The 24,555-nt window shown below is 43.3% G+C and overlaps 1 protein-coding gene across 2 annotated transcripts in view; it reads right to left on the reverse strand.

Moving 5' to 3' along the window:
• Positions 1-24,555, reverse strand: part of SUFU (SUFU negative regulator of hedgehog signaling) — a 120,241-nt gene that overhangs the window by 57,328 nt on the left and 38,358 nt on the right. For both annotated transcript variants that reach the window (XM_077823272.1, XM_077823271.1), the window contains exons 4-5: positions 5,173-5,315; positions 976-1,061 (exon numbers count right to left, since the gene is read on the reverse strand). In XM_077823272.1, the coding sequence (XP_077679398.1) occupies positions 976-1,061; positions 5,173-5,315 (229 nt within the window). The remainder of the gene's footprint in view (positions 1-975; positions 1,062-5,172; positions 5,316-24,555) is intronic.

Raw genomic sequence — 24,555 nt, forward strand, 5'->3', positions numbered from 1 at the left:
ACTTGAGCAGTCAGGGTCAGACACTGTTTCAGTGTCTTGGGGCCATAGGAAAAAGGCTTGCATCCATGCTAAAGTTTTCCTCCCTGGGGCATCCTCAAGGACTGTCTGCACCTGTGCTGAGAGGAAGGGTTCAGAATGAAACAAACAAACAGATATCCACCTAATTCTCGACTGTCCCACAAATCTAGGCTGGACTTTAGAAAATAAAGTACGTTGCTGGGGCTTTGTCGAGGAGTTTAATGGAGCCCTGGTGTGTGCATGCAAAAACATTTAATATAAAACCTTTTGATCTATTATTGCACCGCAACAGCCTCCTCGCCTTTAAAGATACAAGAAAAACATCTGAATAAAATGTCTGGTGATGTGTATACCAGCAAGCAAATAGTTTAACAGTGATCTGCTGCTAATTCTTATATCAGACAACTTTTAAAACCACATCTTTCTTTGCCCAACACTGATTTTGTTTTTTGCAAGAGGGAAATTACACAAAACCAGTCTTACTAGGAAAATAAGTACCATTCCTCGTGTGAATTAGCCCAGCTGATCGGACTCAATAGGTCAATTCTAGAGATGCTGTCCAAACTTTCCCAGTACTCTAGCAAACTAGGCTCCTTCCCTCGTTTATTTTGAGCTGTATTAAAAGGTCACCTCAGTAAATTATTCTGGCTTAGCACCTGGTTCTTTTAGGAAGAGCTAATGAGAAAATGCCACAGGCGTAAGAGGAAGGAAATTAAAAGTTGAATATCTCATTCTACTCAATTCTGAACAAGTGGATTCTCGCACGCATTAATAGCCATCTCAGTCTCTGCACATAAGAAAAGAGTTGCACTGAGCTCCCACAAAGCACGTTTAAACAAACAATCTGCAAGTTCCAAATAAGAAACAGGGGACAGCACTGCCTCCTGCCAAGCGGCTTGGGGTGATAAGCATTAATGAGCACTTGCTTCAGAAGTCAGGTGGGGGTGCTCTACTTACACAGGCACAGTCCGCAGCAGCTCCAAGATCCCCTGTCCGTTCCACTGCTGTGCTGCATGCAGCTCCTCAGTGCAAACCCCAACGATCTAGAGCAAGAAGAAATGGACTAAACACACTGCAACAGGTGCAAACGTACCGAGTGCCAATTGGCTGGGTAAGATACGGGGCCAGGAGGCTGTTCCTTTAAGCTAGCTGGAGCGATAAAACAAGCCTGGGCTTGTGCAGAAGAACTACCATGCAGCCCTTTAAGCTGTCGTCTACATGAGCCCTGCTGGTCCCATCTATCTATACCTTTCTCTGTGCTGTGCACTGAGAACATTACTACATACTTGGATCCTGCCAGCGTAGAGGGGACCAAACTGTGCACGAGCCCAGCGAAGACCAAGGTTTAGTAAGGTTCCACAATATGGTTATAACAATTTGGTCTATGCACTACGGCCCCAACACGGTAAGCGGATGGACAGGAGCAACAGTTCAGGTGCACAAGACACCCTCCTCCCTCGTTTGCTTTAGCAGCTTCAACTAGATTCAAGGAACAACTGCTATGAAGGAAAGTTCGAGCTCTTGCAGACTCAAGGCAGATTCAGTTTGCTGACTGGCTAAATCTCAACTGGCATCATAAAATATAGCTAGTTATCCACTGCATGATGTACTCCTCACTGCAGGGGAAGTGGAAAACTCTCCCCGCCCCCCGATTAAAGTGTTTGCCTTCCAGCACAGGAATTGCCGCACTGGATCAGACCATAGGTCCATCTCACAGTGGCTGCATCCGTCGCCTCAGACGAAAAAGAGGGAAACCTTTTAGCGGAGAGTTATGGAATAGCCATCTGTGATGGGGTTTACAGACCGCACACAAAGACTAAGGGAGTGATGGAGCAGTTCTGGGCCAAGATGGCCCCGTCCAAATGGAGGACCTGCTTAAAAGGGGACGCTGACAGTCAAGCAGGGGGTGAGTGAAGGGGACACTGTCTGCAAGGAAGAAGCCAGTTCACAGCTTCTGGGACAAAGCAATGCACAGGAAAGGGTCTGGACTATGGGTAAGGCCCAACCAGGAAGATACAGGCCTGCCCCTCTTCATAGAATATCAGGGTTGGAAGGGACCTCAGGAGGTCATCTAGTCCAACCCCCTGCTCAAAGCAGGACTGATCCCTGACTAAATCATCCCAGCCAGGGCTTTGTCAAGCCTGACCTTAAAAACTTCTAGGGAAGGAGATTCCACCACCTCCCTAGGTAACGCATTCCAGTGTTTCACCACCCTCTTAGTGAAAAAGTTTTTCCTAATATCCAACCTAAACCTCCCCCACTGCAACTTGAGACCATTACTCCTTGTTCTGTCATCTGCTACCACTGAGAACAGTCTAGACCCATCCTCTTTGGAACCCCCTTTCAGGTAGTTGAAAGCAGCTATCAAATCCCCCCTCATTCTTCTCTTCTGAAGACTAAACATCCCCAGTTCCCTCAGCCTCTCCTCATAAGTCATGTGTTCCAGTTCCCTAATCATTTTTGTTGCCCTCCGCTGGACTCTTTCCAATTTTTCCACATCCTTCTTGTAGTGTGGGGCCCAAAACTGGACACAGTACTCCAGATGAGGCCTCACCAATGTCGAATAGAGGGGAACGATCACGTCCCTCGATCTGCTGGCAATGCCCCTACTTATACATCCCAAAACGCCATTGGCCTTCTTGGCAACAAGGGCACACTGTTGACTCATATCCAACTTCTTCTCCCCTCCCACCCCGCTCCCTTCTGAGGGAGAATAACTGGACACTAACAAGAGAGCTGGGGAATGCTCAGCTGACTGTCTGAGCTGCTGGGAGCTCTTGCAGGGGGGTGGGGAGGAAGGAGGGAAGATGGCTGTGACCACACCCCGAACCAAAGAGAGAGCAGGAAAGTAGAAACAGCTCAGGGAGGCTAGTGAGGTGCACCAGGAAGGGGGTGATGGACAATCCACACCTCCCCACCCCGGGCCCTGGGGTGGGACCTGGTGGAGTGGGGTGAGGGAGGCTTGGGTCCTTCTATCTTTCCCCTCCCCGAGTCTGGCTGGGAGAAACCAGGGAATTACAGACTAACTTGGCTGCCAAGCCTGCAGTCTGCCCGGCAAAGCCATCCAAGGACTTTGGGGACAGCTGAGCCACAGCCTGCTGGCCCCCAACTGAGGCTGCTACACCATCCCATAGGAGCAGTTTCCTCCTGACCCCTGTCATGTAGTGGTTGGCTTATGCCTTCAAAAAGAAAGGTTTATATCCCATCAGTTAAAATTATTTAAGGCTGGACATTCACCTTCTCTGCAAGCATACAATTTATGTTTTTTATGCTATTAAGCTCTTTGCTAAAATATCTTGTGGTGTGGGGTTCCATGGGCTAATTAATAAAAGGAAACATGGGGCACAATTTTAAATTTGGTGCCTTTCAAACTACTCCTTGCTCTTGCAGAATGAAAATAGACAAATGGGGTGCCTAATTTGCTTTCTGTATAAGTAAATATCAATACCGATAGAGATCCATATGAACAACTACCAGTGCTTGTATGTATTATTGTAGAGCTCAGTCTTCTGTGATTGGCCCATACAGAGCTGCACTCCATCCGTGTCCCCCTGGAGCCCCATTTCCCCTCTCCATGAGCAACCTGAATTAGCCCAATGGCCCCCGCCCCTCTGTTTCAACATGCCCCTCCTACATGCCCTATGACAATCAAGCTTTAAAACAGAAAAGTATCTGATTAATTTCTTCATTTTCATGATCATTTTTTCTCCTGGATCAAAATAAAACCACCACAATAAACCGTCATACAAATGAAGGGGGGGAAATAAATGTTTTAATTGGGAATAGGATTGGAGGGCTAGGATCCATGAATGTAGGGAACAGGGCTGTGCACTACAGAAGGGATAGGGACTGCAGATCAGTGAAGAGCAAGGAGTTAGCTAGGAGCTCCATTGCTTAGCCTTGCTCCCCTGCCCCCATCTCACCCATGACCTTCTTATTGATTCCCCCATTATCTATCCCTTCCCCAGCCAGTCTTCCTCTTATACAGTAGAGCCCCAAAGTCAAGTCTTAATCTGACAGACTTCCTCAGGCCCATCACAGGGGGACTCCCTGCTGATGAACTTAAGAGAGAGCCAGTGCCTTTGCAGCAGAGTTGCAAGGTGTGGGTCTCTGATTACACGGGCTTCAACTCTTGGTCTCATCTGTGACACCCCCCCCCCCGTTACTAGAAGGGGATACGACAGGAAGGAAGAGAGCTCTTCCTACAGGAGAAGCTGCTCCCTGTAGCATGGGAACAATTAAAGCAGCTGGTGGATCTGAGCAGCAGCTAGTTTTACTGGCATAGTTCAGTTAGGATCTCCTGAATAAGGAGAATAACCCTTTCAATTATAAAAAATTCATAAGTGATCTAAGATGTGAGCGAGAGAGACGTTTGGGAAAGGGGAAGATTGTCATTAGCTAGACCCCACAGAAATGAGATTCAGGGCTATGTTTCAAGGAGTCTTTTAAAAAAAAGTTTCTTCTGCACATCAATACTTTTCTTAAACATTAGTTTGTTAGATGGAAAATTTCACTGGCCTCCAAAGAGTGTTTTGTATCAGATTTGCAGACTAGAATTCAACCATTAAGAATGCAATTAAAATTCAACCAATATGAGTCTCCTGCTCTAAGTGCAAATCTCAATGCAACCTTAACTATGGTGCCACCTACCGACACTCCCATAATATTTTAGATATAAATTTAGGTCACCAGCATAAGCAAAGCATATTTTGTGGAAGTATTTTTGCTCACTAGGTTTTATTTTCCCATTGAGTTTCCAAGTTTTATTGGACCAAATACATATTATAGTTCATTCAACACCTGGCTGCATTTCAGTGGGTCAAACTACTTTTCTATCAGCCACAGAAAGGACACAGCTCCACTCCTGATCTGAGAACTAGAGTGCAGGGGATGATACCTCCTGGGTTATAAGCAAAAGAAGAGTGAAAACCCAAGTAAATCCCTATCTAAAAGCCTGCTGTGACTCCTCAGTGACAAAACCTCTTGATCATTAAAGCTGCAGGAAGAAAGGTAGAAATCAGACAAATAATCATTAAGCAGAAAACGCTGCAGAATAGTGCTATTTATCATCAGGGACGAACGTGAGGTCAGCTCTGTACGGTAAGTATTAGTTCCCAGAAAATGATGACCGGAACAGCCATTACTTCTCTATACCTGTAGGAAATTAACAATCCCAAAAGGAGTCTGTACTGGTTGCATTTGAGGATCTTCAGTCAGCAACATATGCTGGATTCTGGATTCACTGTTGTCCAAAGGACTGTGCCATGACACATGGTCGCCACTACAGAAGGTATTTTCTGTGGAGGGGAAAAAAACAAACAAAGATATTTAGTAATAAAACAGCTGCCAGTATCCACCCATGCTGGGTCTTTGAATTGTCTGCAGGCATCATCCTTAGAGAAGGAAGGTTATCTAGCTAACATTAAGACATTTGAATTTACACTTAAAATTGATCTGTTTTTGATCACAGACCTGCTGTATGCACAGAGCTCCTGACTGACCCCCACCACCACTGGAAGACAGGCTAAGAGCATTTCTCTTGCTTCCACCTATTATTATAACCCATTTAATTTCTCTTGGAAGGACATAATAATGAGAATATAATACATAAAGGCATCTAGCTATATTGTATGATTACTGAATGGCAAATCATGGCCATAATGAAGAAAAGATGCTAAATGGCACATGAAGTTTATCATCTGCAGAAGTTCATGACTAGGCTGTTACAAGTCTGGCAGGAAAGCTAAAATTATTTTCTCCCGCAACTACGTTTTAACTACTCTGGTGCTGCAATTTGAAGAGCAGAGTGCCCTCTGACCTCACTCCACAATGGTGGAAAAGTCTCTAGATGGCTATAAACATCACTCTATGCTGGGATAATTGCAACAGATTAGGATCCAGAAATTCCTCCTTACCCTTCCCTGCTATGAGTGTGTGACAATTTCTCTCCTCTCCTGCTCAAACAGAAGAGGAGAAAGAGAGAAGATTAGCTCCATGCACTGTATCTGGTGGCTGTTAGGCAAGGTATTCCAGGGGAGTGGCACAATGGAACCTGTTTATATTGGAGAGAAACTTCACTGTAAAGGTGTGATGCTTGCGACAACCAGAGTGAAGTACCCTGAAATGCAATGACACAACTCAGACATTTTCACTTCAATATAAGCAGGTTCTCCTGTGAATGCCACCAGAGATAATTCTGTACATTTTATAAACTGAGAACCCTGTGTTTGGTTCTCTTCTTCATCCCATGCTTGTTGTTCTTGGTACTTTGACAGTAGGTACCAATTAACATTCCACAGACCAAATTCTGTCCTCTAACGCAAATATGGGGTTTCCAATCTAGTCAGTGGATATGAGCACTGTGTGCATGCCTCTAAAATCACAGTATCACACTGCCTTCCCTTTCTGTAGGAACGTTTTATGAAGCCAGCTGTCTCAAAAGGTGGGGAGTCTGTTGTCCTCACAAGGGAATGGTCTCATGTCACAGTTGTACCAGAGGTGAGAGGAAGCATTTTCCTTTAAAAAATTCACACAGAACACTAATCCTGCAGAAAGGAAAATGAGAATGGGTTGTGTAAAGTATTCGTGGTATCCCCTCCATACTGCACCCTCCAGCTGCATGACCAACAGTCTGGAACATTTCCTTTTAAATAAATATCTATGTGGCTGACCTCTCAATTCTTATTCACTAAGCAGTCCCGCTGACTTCTATGGCACTCTTTGGGTGGGTATGAATTAATCCTGTTCAGTAAAGGATGTTTGCCTGTAATTGTGTCATCAACTAACATTAGACAAAAAGAAAAGGAGTACTTGTGGCACCTTAGAGACTAACCAATTTATTTGAGCATAAGCTTTCGTGAGCTACAGCTCATTTCATCGGATGCATACTGTGGAAAGTGTAGAAGATCTTTTTATATACACACAAAGCAAGAAAAAAATACCTCCTCCCACCCCACTCTCCTGCTGGTAATAGCTTATCTAAAGTGATCACTCTCCTTACAATATCTATTCAGGGGACACCATCACAGAGCCTAATAACATCAGCCACACTATCAGAGGCTCGTTCATCTGCACATCCACCAATGTGATATATGCCATCATGTGCCAGCAATGCCCCTCTGCCATGTACATTGGTCAAACTGGACAGTCTCTACGTAAAAGAATAAATGGACACAAATCAGATGTCAAGAATTATAACATTCCTAAACCAGTCGGAGAACACTTCAATCTCTCTGGTCACGCGATTACAGACATGAAACTTGTGATATTACAACAAAAAAACTTCAAATCCAGACTCCAGCGAGAAACTGTCAAATTGGAATTCATTTGCAATTTTGATACAATTAACTTAGGCTTGAATAGAGACTGGGAGTGGCTAAGTCATTATGCAAGGTAAGCTATTTCCCCTTGTTTTTTCCTACCCCCTCCCCTCTTCAGACGTTCTTGTTAAACCCTGGATTTGTGCTGGAAATGGCCCACCTTGATTATCATACACATTGTAAGGAGAGTGATCACTTTAGATAAGCTATTACCAGCAGGAGAGTGGGGTGGGAGGAGGTATTTTTTTCATGCTTTGTGTGTATATAAAAAGATCTTCTACACTTTCCACAGTATGCATCCAATGAAGTGAGCTGTAGCTCACGAAAGCTTATGCTCAAATAAATTGGTTAGTCTCTAAGGTGCCACAAGTACTCCTTTTCTTTTTGCAAATACAGACTAACACGACTGTTACTCTGAAACCTAACATTAGACAATGAGAGATTGAAGAGCTCTGGACTAATTTACTGTGGCAATGCTTAGTTTCTCCACCAGATGTCCCCACTGTTTATTCGAAAGTTAGAAGTCATCTTTTACAGCTGCATTTCTTGGAGAGCGCTGATTTGATTAAAAAAAATCAAAATAAACTCCAAGTGCCAAGGGCAACTTGGCCAGAGAGGCTGGGTGTGGAACAAATGTGCTGTAATAAGCAAGGGAAAAGATTTCATACATTAAAACTAGAGAAGAAAAAATGCATCGGATAAGAGCTGCTTAAAAACCGTTGAACATTGCACACGATAAATTAAACGCCTTGAGCTCTTCAACTGAAGGGAATGAGGGGCCCATTTTAGTGCATGGCTCTCATACCCCTTTCTTTTAGGGTTACTGAGACAACAAGATTGCAAAATAAAAAGCAAGAAAGATTTCCAAGTATCAAAATTCAGTATGTTTATCCGATGAAGTGAGCTGTAGCTCACGAAAGCTTATGCTCAAATAAATTGGTTAGTCTCTAAGGTGCCACAAGTACTCCTTTTCTTTTTGCGAATACAGACTAACACGGCTGTTACTCTGTTATAGTAACAGTTACTATTTTTAACTATAACTTGAAATAAACAGTGTTTACAATTTCATGAAAGATCCTTCCAATATTTTCCAGTGAGCCAGCCTATTAACTGAGATCCGGCCGATTAACAAATTTTTTTTAATGATAAAAGCCTTTTGGTCACAGTTTTCAGGCATTAAACAAAGCCACAAAAGAGCTCATTCTTGGGCCCTGTCTTTATGCCACAAGATTTTGCACATCAAATGCTCACTCAATTCTATGCTGATCGATCGCTAAGTTTCACTGCTGGTGTTGCTTCTCCTGGGAAATCCCAGTCCATTTAGAGCAGGTTTTCAAATGCAAATGTCTCTGCTGGAAACCCACCTGTTTATGTCTATTCGAACTCTGAACACTTAGAAAATGTTTCTCTCTCTCTCTCTCTCTCTCTCTAACACACACACTCACACGCCACAAAATTCACGTTGACTGCTCAATTAAACCACAAAAAACCTAATGTGCAAATAATATGATCCCCAATTTAAACCCACAAGAGCCAGGAAATTCAGAGTTTAGCCTTGAGATTCTGCTTTTAATTCACTGCACTGTAAATGTAGCCCCTGAGAGATGAACTCTTGTACAGAAACCACTGCTATTCCTAGGCAAGTTTGAATTAGAGAAGTTTCAACAGCTTGAGCCAAGAAATTATAGGAACAAAAGAGGGCCAGATACACTATCTAGGTCCACTTCCTCGTGTAGAGGTAACAGCTGACACGACTGACCTTCTCCCCGGGCCCCTTTCAAATTTACCACACTTCTGAAAAAGTGCAAGAACAATGAAAGTCTTTATTTGTGCGAGTTTAAGATGGACAAAAAACCCTAGGAACCCCAAAGCTTGTTTATAAAAGATTCTCCAATTAAAAGTTAAATTAGATTAAACAAACTAAGTTTTGGCACAGTCACGGTTGCATCAGAGCACTCCCTACCACCCAAAACCTTAAAAGCATAGAAATAAGACGTTAAAGGAAAAGTCCCCTGCATCGTTTGCCCCCCTTCAAATGGCCTATAATCCCATTGATGAGACACTCCAATACTTCATAAGGCTTCTCTCCCTTCTCCCAAGGCATGCCAAAAATGTGATGTGTACGCCAGCTTTGTGAAGTGTGCATACTCACGCAAAACCAAGCGGGAACAGGCCACGGGCACTAGCCCAGGTAAATGGGAAGCACACCTGGTGCCATGGGAGAAATACCTTTCCTGCCCAAATGTGAAGTGTTGTGTGAATTGTGGCATGCTCGAGGGGGGCTGCCTCACAGAATCAGAAACCTTTGGGAAGGGACCTTGGAAAGGTCATCTACTCCAGCCTTCCACCCTGAGACAAGACCAAGTAGAAGAGTAAGGGAGCTGACCGTATACCTGCTCCTTTGGAGCGAACATCATCTTCCGGCTACAGTGCATGTCCATTGTTCCCGTACTATGGCAATCAGTGTACAGACGCAGGAATTTATCATCTCCAAACTCATTTTTAGGATCTTTAGTTTGTACTCAACTACATCTCTAAGAACGTTTCCTCAAGCTGGCTCTCACTAGACTCCCTCCCTCTGTCAATTTTTGTGATTTTGCAGCCACCACTTCCTATTCTTTACACATTTCCCTCCATACTAGTGCGTGACAGACTTACACAGCAGGACACCAGCTATATGGGAAATGCTGGCAAATGCACAGAATACTGCAAAAGAAAGATTTTCATAGGTGTTATAAGCTACAGTAGGCAAATTTTCAGAAATAAGTGAGTTGCTTGGTAAATCATTGATACCTCTTAGGCAGGGGTTGTCATGTCCTTGTAGCTTTTCTGGAAGCTTCCATATGGTCATAACAGTCATTATACTGCACCCATTGGCATATCATCTAGCCCCTCTGATGTGCTCTGTCATGGTTCCCTCTTAACCATTGACAGGCTATGCAGATTAGCATTATTTAGATATATTTTTTCCTGTTAGGATTTGTTGTAGTCAGCAGTTGCAAAAAAAACATTTGAAATCACCCTAAGGGGGTTCTTTCTTGCATCAGTTTTGTTTACAAACACTTCCTAACAATGCAAAATGTAAGAAATATTTATTTGGTGCTGGAACCTAAACCTGAATGATAGATGGAGGGGTTTATAATAAAAGTGGGGAGAAGCCATTAGTTACCACAAAGCAAACATCTCCTTAACTACCACCACAAGCGAGAAAGCCATCAATCACAGGACAGTAACATTGGCACCGAAAGCTAGGATCATGGTGGGATTGTAGTTTCTTCTTTGACCTTCCATTTTAACTCTGCCCCTACAGGAAGCTAGCAAGAGCCCTGTTGTGCCCAGAGGAAATAATTTTATATAGCAGGTGAGGAATTTGATCTGCACTTGCAGTAAGAATATTTTACTTAACAGATTGTCCTGTCAGTTGGGAAGAAGCCAGTTGGAGTGTTCACGCCCCATAGATTTTCTGGAGGCATTTTTTTTTGGGGGGGGGAGTTAAATGGAGGGAAGCATCATTGGTTGGTGCAACAGTGTAAGGTATAGCAATTGTGTAGGGCAGGGGTTCAATGAGCTATGAAAACATAAGACACAGATGGGAAGGAGGGCGCGGGGAATCGGACTCATAAGACCAAGCTTTCAAGCAAGACTGCTTTTTCTCTCAAAAAGAAAAGGAGTACTTGTGGCACCTTAGAGACTAACCAATTTATTTGAGCATGAGCTTTCGTGAGCTCATGCTCAAATAAATTGGTTAGTCTCTAAGGTGCCACAAGTACTCCTTTTCTTTTTGCGAATACAGACTAACACGGCTGTTACTCTGAAACCTTTTTCTCTCAGTAATTCCAATTGTACATGCAACATACTGGAGATTACCTAAGGTACAAGTAAAGACGGATGGGGATGGAGGAGTGTTCCAAATGCTCTGTTCTCTGCCAGCACTATATGTTTTAAGCATGTTATTCAACTCCACTGACACACCAAAAACAGCTAATTTACAAAAGAAATGTATTTAACTTTTTAAAAAAAGCAAAACTAAGTAACCAGAAAAAGTTCAAAAAAAGTCTCTTTAAGGATGTATCAAATCTGCGCACTTAGAACAAAGCACAGAAAGGGTGAAGGGAGTTAGCTAAATGGAAAGCTATGGCAAAGGCCCGAAATACTTTGCCCTGGCAGGCGGATTTGAATAATGAATGGGGACTGGAAAGAAAACATTTATTTAAAACTGGAAACTAACATTTAATGTTCGTATTTTGCGGATCTCGGAAATTCCTGAGAAAGCATTTAACAGAATAATTTAAACCAGGCTGGAATGTGATCAATTTCTATTAGGTATTTGTATGGACTAGAGCTGATTGAAAGTGTTCGATGCAATGTTTATTCTGACAGAAAACATCGATTCTATGAAATCAAAACACTATCAATTAAAAATTTTTGATGGGAAATTATCAAAACATTTTATTTCAGTAAGGTCAAAACATCTCATTTCAACTTTATAATACAATATAAAAATCAAAACGTTTTGATTATATAATAGTTTGAATGTTTTCATTTTTGTATCATCAATATTGATATGTTTCACTGCAGTAGAAACAAAATATATTTCACAAAAAATTCAGAGAGTTCTACTTTTCATCCCAATTGTGATAAAAGCAAAAGTTTTGAAATCTCTGTTTCCTGTGGGATGGGAATTACCCTTTTTGACCAGCTCAGTGTTGATGTTTTGCAATGTCTTTAAGACAATAATGCCAGATCTACCCCACCTTTCCCTAAATCAGCGGCTTTAAAGGATCAGTACCAACTGGCTTTTACAGACCACATTAAGCAATTGAGCCCCCTTCTTGGAACAGTGGTCATAATTCAGGGGTTTGGTCTGTCCTACAGACACCGTCCAGCAGCTCCGCAACTAGAGCTGGGAACATAATTCACAGGGAACTGTTCTACACCTTTGTTTTTTTGCCCTTGTTCATTAATTGTCCTTGAAGAAAATTGTGATTTTTCTTCAATATATGTTATTTGAAATTAGCCACAATTTTACAGGTTATTTTAATGCCAATAGAAACAATTCAAAGTCACAACTGTGGCCTGGCAATATTTTGCCAACAGTTTGTTGAACATATTCAACATTTAAGAGGTGCCAATTCTAAGTAAGAAACAGATCAGGTCGTTTCAAGTTTGCTTTTCCACACCCATTCTTCAGGATCTGCTTAAAAGTCTGCCATTTCCACAAACCTTCCGGTTAGTAAACCTTTTTCACTAGAATATTCACATAAAAGTACAAAAGGAGAGCAAATTCAGCTGGTGCAAAACAAATGAATAGAAAACTTGTCAGCCTAATCTAACAAAAAGCTTTAGAACAATTAAAAAAAGTGTGGTCAGGTGCTTTACACAGAGAAAGTTTCAGTCCAGGGAAATATTTCTACCCTGCCCTCCCTCCCCTACAATCTCTTCTCAGCCACCTTCTCTTAGGAGTTTTAGATTGAGAGCTGCAACATGATTAACAGCTAGGCACTAAGCATACACAAAATCTCTCATTGCAATTAGTTGAGCTGTCCATTGCATTCAAATCAGTAACTCCCTCCTGCCAAGTCAATTTAATAATGCCAGCCTTGTAGTACTGCTTGTCATCAGGTGATACTATTGCAAGGAGACTGAAAAGTTCCCTTTACACAAGTGTAATTGGCAGCTAAATCTTGGGCAAGCTGCTGGGATAGTTTATAATGTAGTTCTTTTAAGAAGCTGGTGCTTCGAAGCAAGTCAAATGTTTGTCCGCAACCTGAACATTACTCACATCAATAACTTTTATGGTCAAAGCTACTGCTTATCAGATACAAAACAGAAATATCACATTCTGCATTTTCTTGTTCCTCAACGACAGCCCCCTGTTGTGGGGCTGATACACCCCATCACTCTCTGGGGGCGGAGGAGAGGTGCATTACAGCCCCATGGTTGAGTCTGTAGGGCTGCCACCGGTCTCTGGCTGCGTGGTCCTGGGGCCTTAGCTCGTAGCCTAGCCCTTGCGGTCAGGGCAGTGTGGCATAGTGGCCAGAGTCAGCAATACGGCTCTTGCGTTCAGGGCAGTGCGGCCCAGCGGCCAGAGTCAATGTAGGGGTGCTGAGCCATCACCCTGGGGTGGACGGTGGCCAGGATAGTGGGACCTGGGCCAGCCCTCTCCACCAGGTCCCAACCCATGGCCCTGTTGGTGGCGGGGCTGCCCACCACCAGCTCGGCGGGGACCCTACTGAAACATGCCGAGCCTGTCTCTGGTTCTACAACCACTTCCTCACAAAGTTTTCCTGGGTCGCTTCCTACCGATTCTCTGTCGTTTGCCATCTCTGCAGTGTCCCAAGTCTGTAGTTGGGGTCTGTCTCTGGCTGGCTGGCCTCCGCGTCCTGGAGTGCAGACGTTCCTCCCCCAGGAGTCAGCAGCGAATCTCCTTCCTCGCCAGTGGTCAGCCCAGACTGAGCTGCTCTGCTGCCTTTTATATCCTGTCTCCATCTGGAGCATGCCCAGCAGAGTTGAGGGGGCATGGCCTCTTGGCCAAGAGAGAAGGGTTAACCCCTGCTGCACCAGTGTGGGGCTGACACACCGCATCACACCCCCACATCTGCATGCCCCTCAGTATCACCACTGCCTAATCCCTTCTAATCTCCTGTGCTCATATCCTTCATTCACCATGGGCATGTGTCACAAAAACGTGAAAGGAACAGAGACAGTTCAAGCTAAATTTAACTTCAAAGCTACAAACAAAAAGTATAAACACCAAAGCCATCAAGAAGCAAACCAGTCACCCAATTGCACAATCTTACACTGTCCTTTAGCCTCCTTTCCCCTGTTCTATCTCATCATGCTTATTCTAAATTTAGACTAAATTCTGCAGGACAGTATATCTTTCATTAGTCTAGAAAGTCTGGTGCAGTTTTGGTGCTGAAGTGTTGTTCAATTCGTCACTCTTTGCTTTTATTCAAAATTGATGGAAGTTGGTTGAAGGGCAAAAACATTCCCACCCCTTTTCTACAAGCAGCGAGTCATTTCTCCACATACTTAACAGGGTCAGGGATTATCTAGTCTCCTTCTACTTCCAATTTTCAAACTCTGTTTAGGATTCTGGTCATAGTTGTGATGGACGGCATTTTTTGAAAATAATTAAACCGCACTTAGAGACTGATGGGGACTGCTGCTGAGTTGCACAGAACATGCTCTCTCTTCAAGTCCTGAGAATCTTTGAATTTTCAGCAACACAGGCCAATGATAAATTTGGCTATTATATTTTGATCACTAGATCTAATATTGCTTAGTTAGAGTTTAGCATCTTCCATTTCTTTGTTGTCTTAGTCTGGGTAACAAGACATTTATAATAAATAGATGTGATGGAGTGTGGTAGCGATGGTTACAAGATTACCACATTCCTCCCAGGGGCCAGATAAACACTGTCTGTATCACAGGAAAGTCTGGAATCTCATCTCATCTCTCCAAAGTGAAAACAAAAACAAAAAAAACATGTTTCTAGTTCTGAGTTGGGACATTTCACTGGGACTAGTCAGGCACCTCAGGCCAATGTAACTTTGGGAGAAAGTCCATCTGTAGGGAGTGTGGAGGAGGAAGTATTGTGGCAAGATTTTAAGTAGTCTGAGGCTAAGACATTGTGGAATGTTAGAAGGATCCCTGATGCATTAGAGAGCAGAATGCAGGTGACACAGCCAAAACTTTAAATTAAATGCAGTTTATCATATAGCTGCAGAAATAAAGGAATTTTTTACATTGATCTCACCACCACTACCACCCAGTATGTGTAATTTATCTCCAAATAAATTGCTTTTCTTCAGCATGGTTTTAATATTCAGTTTTGTTTTGTTTTTTTGAAGGTGGCAGTTCTTCATCTATAAATTAGATCTATTGTAGATTTTCAGAAGCGATTTGCCATTTTGAACAGCTACCACCATGTGGGAAGCATTAAGTGCAGATGAAGGGCACAACTCTGTAACATATTAGCCATCATTTAAAAAAACCCTCACTGTATTTCCAAGTATGCTCACTAATAGATTAAAGATAATCTTATGACCACACCTGATATATGAATTAGACACCTAAAATTAAGTCTAAAACACTTCAGCAAACACAGTCATAGCAAATTGTTATTCAAAAAGGTAAATAAAACTGTAGTATAAAGAAGAAAGTATCTTTCCAGTCCATCTGATGGCCACACTAAATTAAAATAACCTAGGGATAATTAAATTAACCCTAATGATGGTACAATGTATAAGAGGCTGTCTAATCTACATAGCATTTAACAGATGGGCTGGTAAGAGGGAAAGCAACAATGATGTAATCTGCAGGGTCTGTTGGCAGCACTGGTCTATAATTCCATTTTCAGTTTGAGTTGAATGTATTTTGGGAAAAGCTCCCACAAGGAATTAATAGAATTTAAAAACCATGATGTATATGCATTACGTAAAAAATAATTAGAGTTCTCTCTCCAGTGTTTCTCTTCTGCAGTTTGGTTTTGCACTCACTTACCTTCTGTCTGGAAAATGGAAACAGTAGGGAACAGCCATAGCCTAGGGAATATAAAGTGGTGCAAAACTGCAGAATACGTCACATTGTGCTGCCTGCCAAAGACATGCACCCTAGACAAGATGCCTAAGGAAGAATTAAATCCCAGGAGCACAATTAAACAATGCCTAAGCTGCAGGGATTCAAATTGGGCTCTTAGAAAGAAGGGAGCGTAGACAGAAGGTTCTCTAAGAAAAATGTGTGAAAAAACAGATCAGCAGTACCATAAGTACTGCTGGGCCTTTGTGGTCTGAAAACTTAGTTTCTAAGGACAGAACAGTGACTGATCTTGTATTTTCAACCTGATGGTCAACTTTAAAAAAAAAAAAAAGTTCTTTATTGCACAGCTCAAGCTTAAGGACTTCAAAAGTCCAGTTTGGATGTAAAAACAGACTAATGTTTAATGAGCCTTTCAACAGAGTCCAACCAATTTATACAAGTTAAAGATTATAAAGACCTCCCTGATCATCCAATTTGCCCTGACAGCAGGCTCAGAGGGCAAGGGATGGGGCCTGTAATGCTCTACCAGCAGAAAGAGGATTCAGGCTTTCCCTCAGCATTAAAAACTGTCATTCAATCCTACTCAGAGTACGGTTAAGCAACATGGGAAAGCGACCAAGGCTGATTTATATTATAGCTTCCACTGGTAGACAATTAAAGATACTAGTTTTTCTAGTGCAGAGTAAGCCCTAGATAATACAACAACTTACACACACCTGGAGTAACAGCAATAAGAGTGCAGCTAATATATTCTAGCATTCACATCTATTTTATTGTAGAATTTTAACCCTTTTCTAAATATATTAAAAGTAATTGTCTTTGCCTCTGTGCCTCCTTTAACCCTTCTCCTGCCTGTCAGATAAATTATTTCTTTGTTATGCATCTTGGTCTCTTTGCTGGTTTGTTCATTCTTCCTTCTTCCTCCAACTCTATTCGTCTTTCCCTGGCTTGTGTTTTCCTCCTCCTTTCCATGCGTGGTCCATCTAGATGCCTCTACAACCTACATCACTGTAGCAACTGAGCGCCTCTCATTTCTGGATTTATCCTCACAACACTCATGTGACGGACGAAAGCATTACCCCGTTTTACAGATGAGGAAACTGAGGCACTGAGAAGAGTAATGGCTTGCCTAAGGTCTCAGAGCAAGTGTGACAGAGCCAGAAACTGAAAGACTGATACAGGAATACCAAATGTCTGCTGACTGGAACACTGCAACATCCCTACTAGAGCCACTGAATTTAGCGTGCCTGCAAAGATGGATTGACACAGTGGAAGCTGTGGACTTCACTCACTCACGTACATATTGGCTATTATTGTGACAGCGTGGTGCTGCAAACCCAGTGAAACACTGAAACCCTCAAGTCTCAGCTGATACGACTGCAAAAGCACTTTATATGAACTCAACAGCACCACCCCACTAATCTTCCTTCACCTCCTGCCCTGTTCCCAACCACCACCTCCTCTCTCCATGCTCGGAGTCTTCTACCCCCAGCCTCAAAAACCACTCAGCTTTACTCCTACAGGCGCCTCTGAGTTGTCCTTTGCTTCCTACCATCTAGGCATGGGGATATTCTCTCATCACAAACCTCTCCCTAAAAATAATCAGTTGGAAGGGGTTGGCAGTAGCACCATCCCCTCTCCTTTCTGTGGACAGAAAATGAGGAGTCTGGCATGGCAGCAGTTAATAGGAGTCCTAATAAAGTCTCATCAGACTGCATGTGGCTCCCCACTCTCAGGCAGTGCTGCAGCAGATCCACAGGATTTCCCACAGGTGAGCCTACAGAAAACAGCTGTGCACTGTACATTTAACAAAGCAATACACTGTGGCAATGTTGTCACTTTTTATACACCACTTTCCTGAACACTCGACCTAGCGCCCACTGATCAGCTGTGTAGCTGCAGGTATTTTGCAACTGCACTATTTGGAGAAAGAATGGAACATGTTTTAGAGAGTTACCCCTACAAGGACAGTATTTTAAATGTACTGATTAAGATGCAATGACTAAACTGCCTCAGCTGGGGTGGGAGAAAAAAGGGTAATCCCACATGAATCCCACTTAAAAAAAAAAAAAAAAAAAAAAAAGACAATGACTGTTTGAATTTACTTTTTTTTTTTTCCCCCTAGTTTTTTAAATAGATTTCTTTGGATCACATGGATCAGTCTCTCTCATGTCTGCAGCTTAGGTCTGAAGGAACATTCACCCTTTTTTCTGATCTAGGATATCCAATGTTTAAAGTTATAAAGCGATGTTATTCTGCTCCCTTACTGACATTAAGGTCTGAACGCCCCCAGGAGCGGCGCCAAATGCATTCAGCCCACTTCTGTTCCCTTCGCACACTCCTGCCTCTTCAGTTTCAGCTTTGCTGTTACAGGTCCAGGGAAGAACCCACACAAACTGAGCACGAGACAGGAAGTGTAAGTGACTCAACTAGGGCCGGTTAACAAAATTAGGTTTTCAATTAAAATAAAATATTTTGACCCAAAATCCAAAGTATTTTTGTTTGGAAATGCTTCCCTGGTACATCATAGACGCTGTAGTTTGGTTACCAAATGTCCCTACTCTCCACTGTGTGTCAGGCTCCCCACATCAAGAACATCTTCCATGATGCACCATGGCAAGACGCTCCCATTATATATCAACTCCCCTTTCTAAGAGGGGAAACCATGGTGCATCATGGGAGCGATAGTGCAACCAGGGACTGCAGGGGAACATGATCATGACACCCCAACTACAACTCTTCCGAGGTAACACAGCAGCCTTTCCAAAACAATAAATATTTTTGGTTTTGGCCAAAATGTGCGTGATTTCAAGTTTTCACAGAAAAATTGAAGTCTTCCAAGGGGAAAAAACAAAAACATTTTTTAACCAGCTCTATCATCAAACCAGGGCGCAACTGTCTTCACACCAAATTCTGTCAAAAAAAATTCCTAAATCTTTGGAATTATAAAAATTTTCTAACTGGTGGTAAGAAATGTTTTTAAAAATGGCACACGGTGAAGGTTCGTTACTGTGAAAATCAAAAGAAATTACTCTTCAAGGGAGGCTCAAGAATTATCAAGCAGATTTAGGATTTTGCTCATTGTTAAAGTCAATAAAGATGTTTCCAGGCAATTATAAACATTAAATGAAAACCGACTGAAACAATTCTGTGCATCAATGTTCCACCATTAGGCTTGTGCATAAGAACCTGAAGTTACCAGGAATGAGAAACTATAAACAAAGGTGCAAGCGTAAGAGGAAATGAAAAAAGTTGGCAGATGTGTCAGTGAGATTAATTTTTTCCTGTTAATCTAGTTGATATGTAAAAATGATTAACCTGACCACAAAAAGAGTCCCTTGAGAGTCTATCCCAAGCATCCTAACATTATGTTCACAAGCCCCCATTAAAAAAAGAGAGCAGAAAAGTCCGTTTTCATTAACTCTGTGGTTACAGCCTCAGAACACAAACTACTGCCGTTTCTCTCTGGATGAGGGGTGTCAATGCAGACGAGCAGCTTTTCAGAGCTGCTGCTGCCACCATTTGCTCATTCCCTCAGGTTCCTGATTTCTTGCTTCCTGATGGAAGGAAAATTCTTCCTTGGATAAAGGCTCTGTCCTTCCTTGCTTTGAAGAGGGACATGGGTTGCAGAAAACAAGCCTCTACAACGTCCCCTGGCATTATCTGCAGCTCAGGCTGTCTGGGCCTTAGCTATTAAAGCTGGCTGCTCCTGCTTCTTGGAGGGGATAGCTGGGAAAAGGACGCAGGACCCAATCAGCCTGAGCTGCAGATAATGCCAGAGCACATTGCAGAGGCCAGTTTCCTGTAACCCATGTCCCTCTTCAAAAGCAAGGAACAGTCTTTATCCAAGGCAGAGTGAGCTTCTGCAAGGTTTTCTTCCACTTCCTTATCCTAACAGAAGGGCTACAGGGGCTCCGAGGTACTCACCCAGCTCGGGGAAGGGGGACATGACTCCTGAAGCCCCTTCTGCCCTAAAGGGGCAGAGACCCCAGGACATTATTTGAAGTATCATAGTGCCAAGGAGACCTAGTCACAGACCAGGACTCCATCATGCTAGGCGCTGTAGAGTCTGAACAAAAAGACAGCATGTGAGAAAGCACAAAGATACCTGTTTGAAAAGTTAATAAGGGAATGATGGAGGCTGGCATCCAGGGCTGATCAGCGGCAGGAGCTGATCTTAATGAGCAATGAAAGGTAGGGTGAGGATAGGCCAGCAAGGGCCTGGAAAGTGAAGACAAATAGCTTATATGGGATGCCATAGAGAACGGGGAGTTAGTGGAAGGATGCAAAGAGGGGTGATGTGGGGATTTCCACCTTGTCAGGATTCCCCAACGAGAGACCCTTCTGAGTCACCCCTGCACTTTGGGCAGAAGGGGTTGGCATTGCTCCATTGAGCTGGACCCTGGCACTGAACTGGGGCCTGATTCCCCTGCTGGGTTAGTCATGTTGGACACCTGCTAAGGGGTAGTGCTCAGCTGTGCCCAAGAATGAGGGCCTGCAGATTGTCAGCATATCATGTGTGCTGCTACAACAACTGTGTCACGGGGGTTCCTTTAGGCCTGCTTCTTTCTTCTCTCTTTTAGCAGAAGTCTGCTAGGGGCAATGTTCTCCACTTGCTGGAGACAAACTACAGGAGACTAAGATGACTATATCTTTATACATGTGGCAGTGTATCATCAAGAGTCTTACGACTGTCTTCACTTGATGGCTCGGAGGAACTGTACCTCAAGCACCTGGACTGATCAGAAGAGCAAAAAAAAGGTGCTGTTAAGACGTCACTTTAATGCACTGCACAGACACCTGAGAAGCAGTCCGTCAAGCTCAGCTCCCAGGCAGCGATAAACTGCTGGAAGGCGAGCGTTCGTTAAAATTTACATCCTCTGCGGTCCTACGACTGCGAGGCCCAGTGCCAGTTTCTGGGGCTTTACAGCCACTTTCCCCTGTTTTAAGAAGTGCATGGATTTCTCACCTACTCACCATGGGATTACTGGGGGTGCCAATGCATGGGGAACGGAGTCCTTACATGCCTCCCCTCAGGGCACAGATGGCCTGCAGCGGTCCTTATGCTTCAGTGTGGAGCCAGACTACAGAAATGGAGAAGGTTGGAGAGAGACTCCTTCCCCCGGAGCCCCGTTCTGGCAAAGTGACGGCCCCTGGGGCTGAAAAACCAAACAGGCCCTGCCCAAGAGAGGGCTCTACAGAAATATCAGCTTTTCTGCAGGGTGGGGGAAGGAGCAGAGGATTGAGAGTGCACCCCTGTATTGCAGAAAAGCTCCAAACATTCCCCTAGGGAGTGGAGGAAAGGAGAAAGGGTTTAAAACTAGGGCTGTTGATTAATCGCAGTTAATCATGTCAGTTAACTAAAAAAAAATAATTAATAGCAGTTTTAATCGCACTATTAAACAAAATACCAATTGACATTTAACAACTCTTTTTGGATGTTTTTCTACATTTTCAAATATATTGATTTAAATTACAACACAGAATATAAAAAGTGTACAGTGCTCACTTTATATTATTTTTATTACAAATAATTGAATGGTAAAAGATAGTTTTTTTCAATTCACCTCATACAAGTACCATGATGCAATCTCTTGATCATGAAAGTGCAACTTACAAATGTAGATTTTTTGTTGTTACATAACTGCACTCAAAAAGAAAACAATGTAAAACTTTAGAGCCTACAAGTCCACTCAGTCCTACTTCTTATTCAGCCAATCACAAAGACAAACAAGTTTGTTTACATTTATAGGAGATAATGCTGCTGGTTTCTTATTTACAATGTCACCTGAAAGTTAGAACAGGCATTCTCATGACACTTTTGTAGCTGCCACTGCAAAGTATTTACGTGCCAGATATGCTAAACATTCATATGCCCCTTTGTGCTTTGGCTTCCATTCCAGAGGACATACTTCCATGCTGAGGATGCTCATTAAAAGAATAATGCATTAATTAAATTCTGACTTAACTCCTTCGGGGAGAATAGTATGTCTCCTGCTCTGTTCTACCTATATTCTGCCATATATTTCATGTTATAGCAGTCTCAGATGATGACCCAGCAGATGTTTGTTTTAAGAACGCTTTCAAAGCAGATTTGACAAAAAAAGCAAAGAAGGTACCAATGTGAGATTTCTAAAGATAGCTACAGCACTTGACCCAACGTTTAAGAATCTGAAGTGCCTTCCAAAATCTGAGAGGGACGAGGTGTGGAGCATGCTTTCAGAAGTCTTAAAAGAGCAACACTCCGATGCGGAAACTACAGAACCCAAACCATCAAAAAAGAAAATCAACCTTCTGCTGGTGGTATTTGACTCAGATGATGAAAGTGAACGTGCACCGGTCTGCACTGCTTTGGATTGTTATCAAGAAGAACTATCATCAGCATGGACACATCCTCTAGAATGGTGGCTGAAGATGAAGGGACACATGAATCTTCAGCACATCTGGCTTTTAAATATCTTGCAACGCAATGCCTGTTCTCACTTTCAGGTGACACTGTAAACAAGATGTGGGCAGCATTATCTCCTATAAAAGTAAACAAACTTGTTTGTCTGAGTGACTGGCTGAACAAGTAGAACTGTTTCAGAGTAGCAGCCATGTTAGCCTGTAGCCACAAAAAGAAAAGGAGGACTTGTGGCACCTTAGAGACTAACAAATTTATTTGAGCATAAGCTTTCGTGAGCTACAGCTCACCTTCATCGGATGCATTCAGTGGAAAATACAGTGGGGAGAGAACTGAGTGGATTTGTAGGCTCTAAAGTTTTACATTGTTTTATTTTTGAATGCAGGGTTTTTTTGTACATAATTCTACATTTGTAAGTTCAACTTTCGTGATAAAGAGCTTGCATTACAGTACTTGTACGAGGTGAATTAAAATACACTTTTTTACAGCACAAATATTTGTAATCAAAAGAATAAAGTGAGCACTGCAATCAATACATTTGTGAGCAGTGAAATCAATACATTTGAAAATGCAGAAAACACCCAAAAATATTTAAATAAATGGTATTCTATTAATTTTTTTAATCACACAATTAATTGCGATTAATTTTTTTGATCGCTTGACCACTCTAGTTTAAACCCTATTTTTACACTGCTCACTCATTAACAACATGATCTACACCCTTAAGAAGGGTGGGAAGTGCTTTCTTTTTTTGGATCTGCGGCTTCTGGAGTTTGCTACATTTACCCCAAGCAGGCTTTGAGTGGTTCTCATCTGCTTGGGAACAGTTATGCTCCTAGTCAATCCTTCCCACAGCTGAGTTGTGGATTTGAGTGGAGGGTGAAGCCTCGACACACCAGTTCAACTCAAAGCCATGTACTGGCAGAGCGAAGGTCAGTAGCTTGTGGCAACAATGCACAACTCACTCCGTAACACTCCAAGAGGCAGTAGGAACAGCTTTTCAGGACTTGGCTTTACGTTTGCAGGGCTTCTCTCCTGCTGGGGCAGAGGGAACCCCCTAGAGAGATGTAGCACTGGAGGACCCAGTGGGTCAGAGCTTCAATGCTCAGCTGATTCCTGAGCTGAGAACAGGAGGAGCAGAGCCAGAAGATGAAAGGACATTGCTACTGCACAAAAACAAGTAAAAGTTAAAGCTATAAAACCAAGTGGTCGGGAGAAGCTGAACTGCCAGTTTGTTCCACCAATGGAGGCAGAACTTCCGGTGGTCCGAGCTGAAGGGTGGGTTTAGAGTCCTGGAGCTTCCAGCAAGACCACAGGTGCTTCTGAACTCCGCAGGTGACAGGCATTGCCCACTTACTATGAATGAGGGAAGCTGTGCAGCAGAAAGTGAATTTAACAATCCAAAATCCTTGATAGTTTAATTCAGAGGTCCCCAAACTGTGAGGCGCACCCCTCTAAGGGAGCATGGAGGAGCACTGGGGGGTGGGGGGGAGAAGAGACGCACAGCAGGGCCTAGGCCAGCCCCCATGAGGGGTGGGGAGGGAGCATCACCCAGCCCCGCTTTGAGCTCTGCTCTGGCCCCAACCGCGGCCTCGGCTCCATCCCCAGCCTCAGCCCCAGATCGTGGCTCTGCACCTGTCCCTGGCGGGGTCCCAGTCCTGCCTCCGGCCTAGGCCATGGCTCTGTTCCCGGCCCAGACCCACCGCCAGTTGTGGCCCCAGCCTTGTCCCCCTTACTCCTGTCTGTGTCCCACCCCCCCGAGCCGTGGCCCCACTCCCGGCGGGGCGTGGACAGGGTAAGGGGGCACGTGAGCCTGAAAAGTTCAGGGGCCACTGGTTTAATTGCATGTATGCTCTCGGGAACAGCAGGAGTGGTAATACTGCATGAACTGCGAAATCCTTTGAAGCAACACTCTGTGTGTAATCGTGCACAGCGTTTAAATCTGCACTGGTTTGTGATTTCCTCATCAGCTTCTGACTAAAGTCTTTGAGATGCATCACCAAAATCAATATGCTGTTGCAAACTAGTCCTGCTAAATGAAACAAGGAGGATGGTCCAGCGGCTAGGGCCCTAACCTAAGACTTGTGGGGCCGCCGTTCTCGTCTCAGCTCCACCACAGTCTGAGACCTCTTTGACAAATTGCTTAGTCTCGCTCTGCCTCAGTACCCCATCTGCAGAATTGGGGATGGGCACTTCTTTACCTCCAGAAGCATTCAGACGATAATTAAAGATTGTGAGGTGTTCAGAGAGTGAATTGCTTCATATAGCATA

The sequence above is a fragment of the Eretmochelys imbricata genome, chromosome 7 (assembly GCF_965152235.1).
Source record: "Eretmochelys imbricata isolate rEreImb1 chromosome 7, rEreImb1.hap1, whole genome shotgun sequence".
NCBI lineage: Eukaryota > Metazoa > Chordata > Testudines > Cheloniidae > Eretmochelys > Eretmochelys imbricata.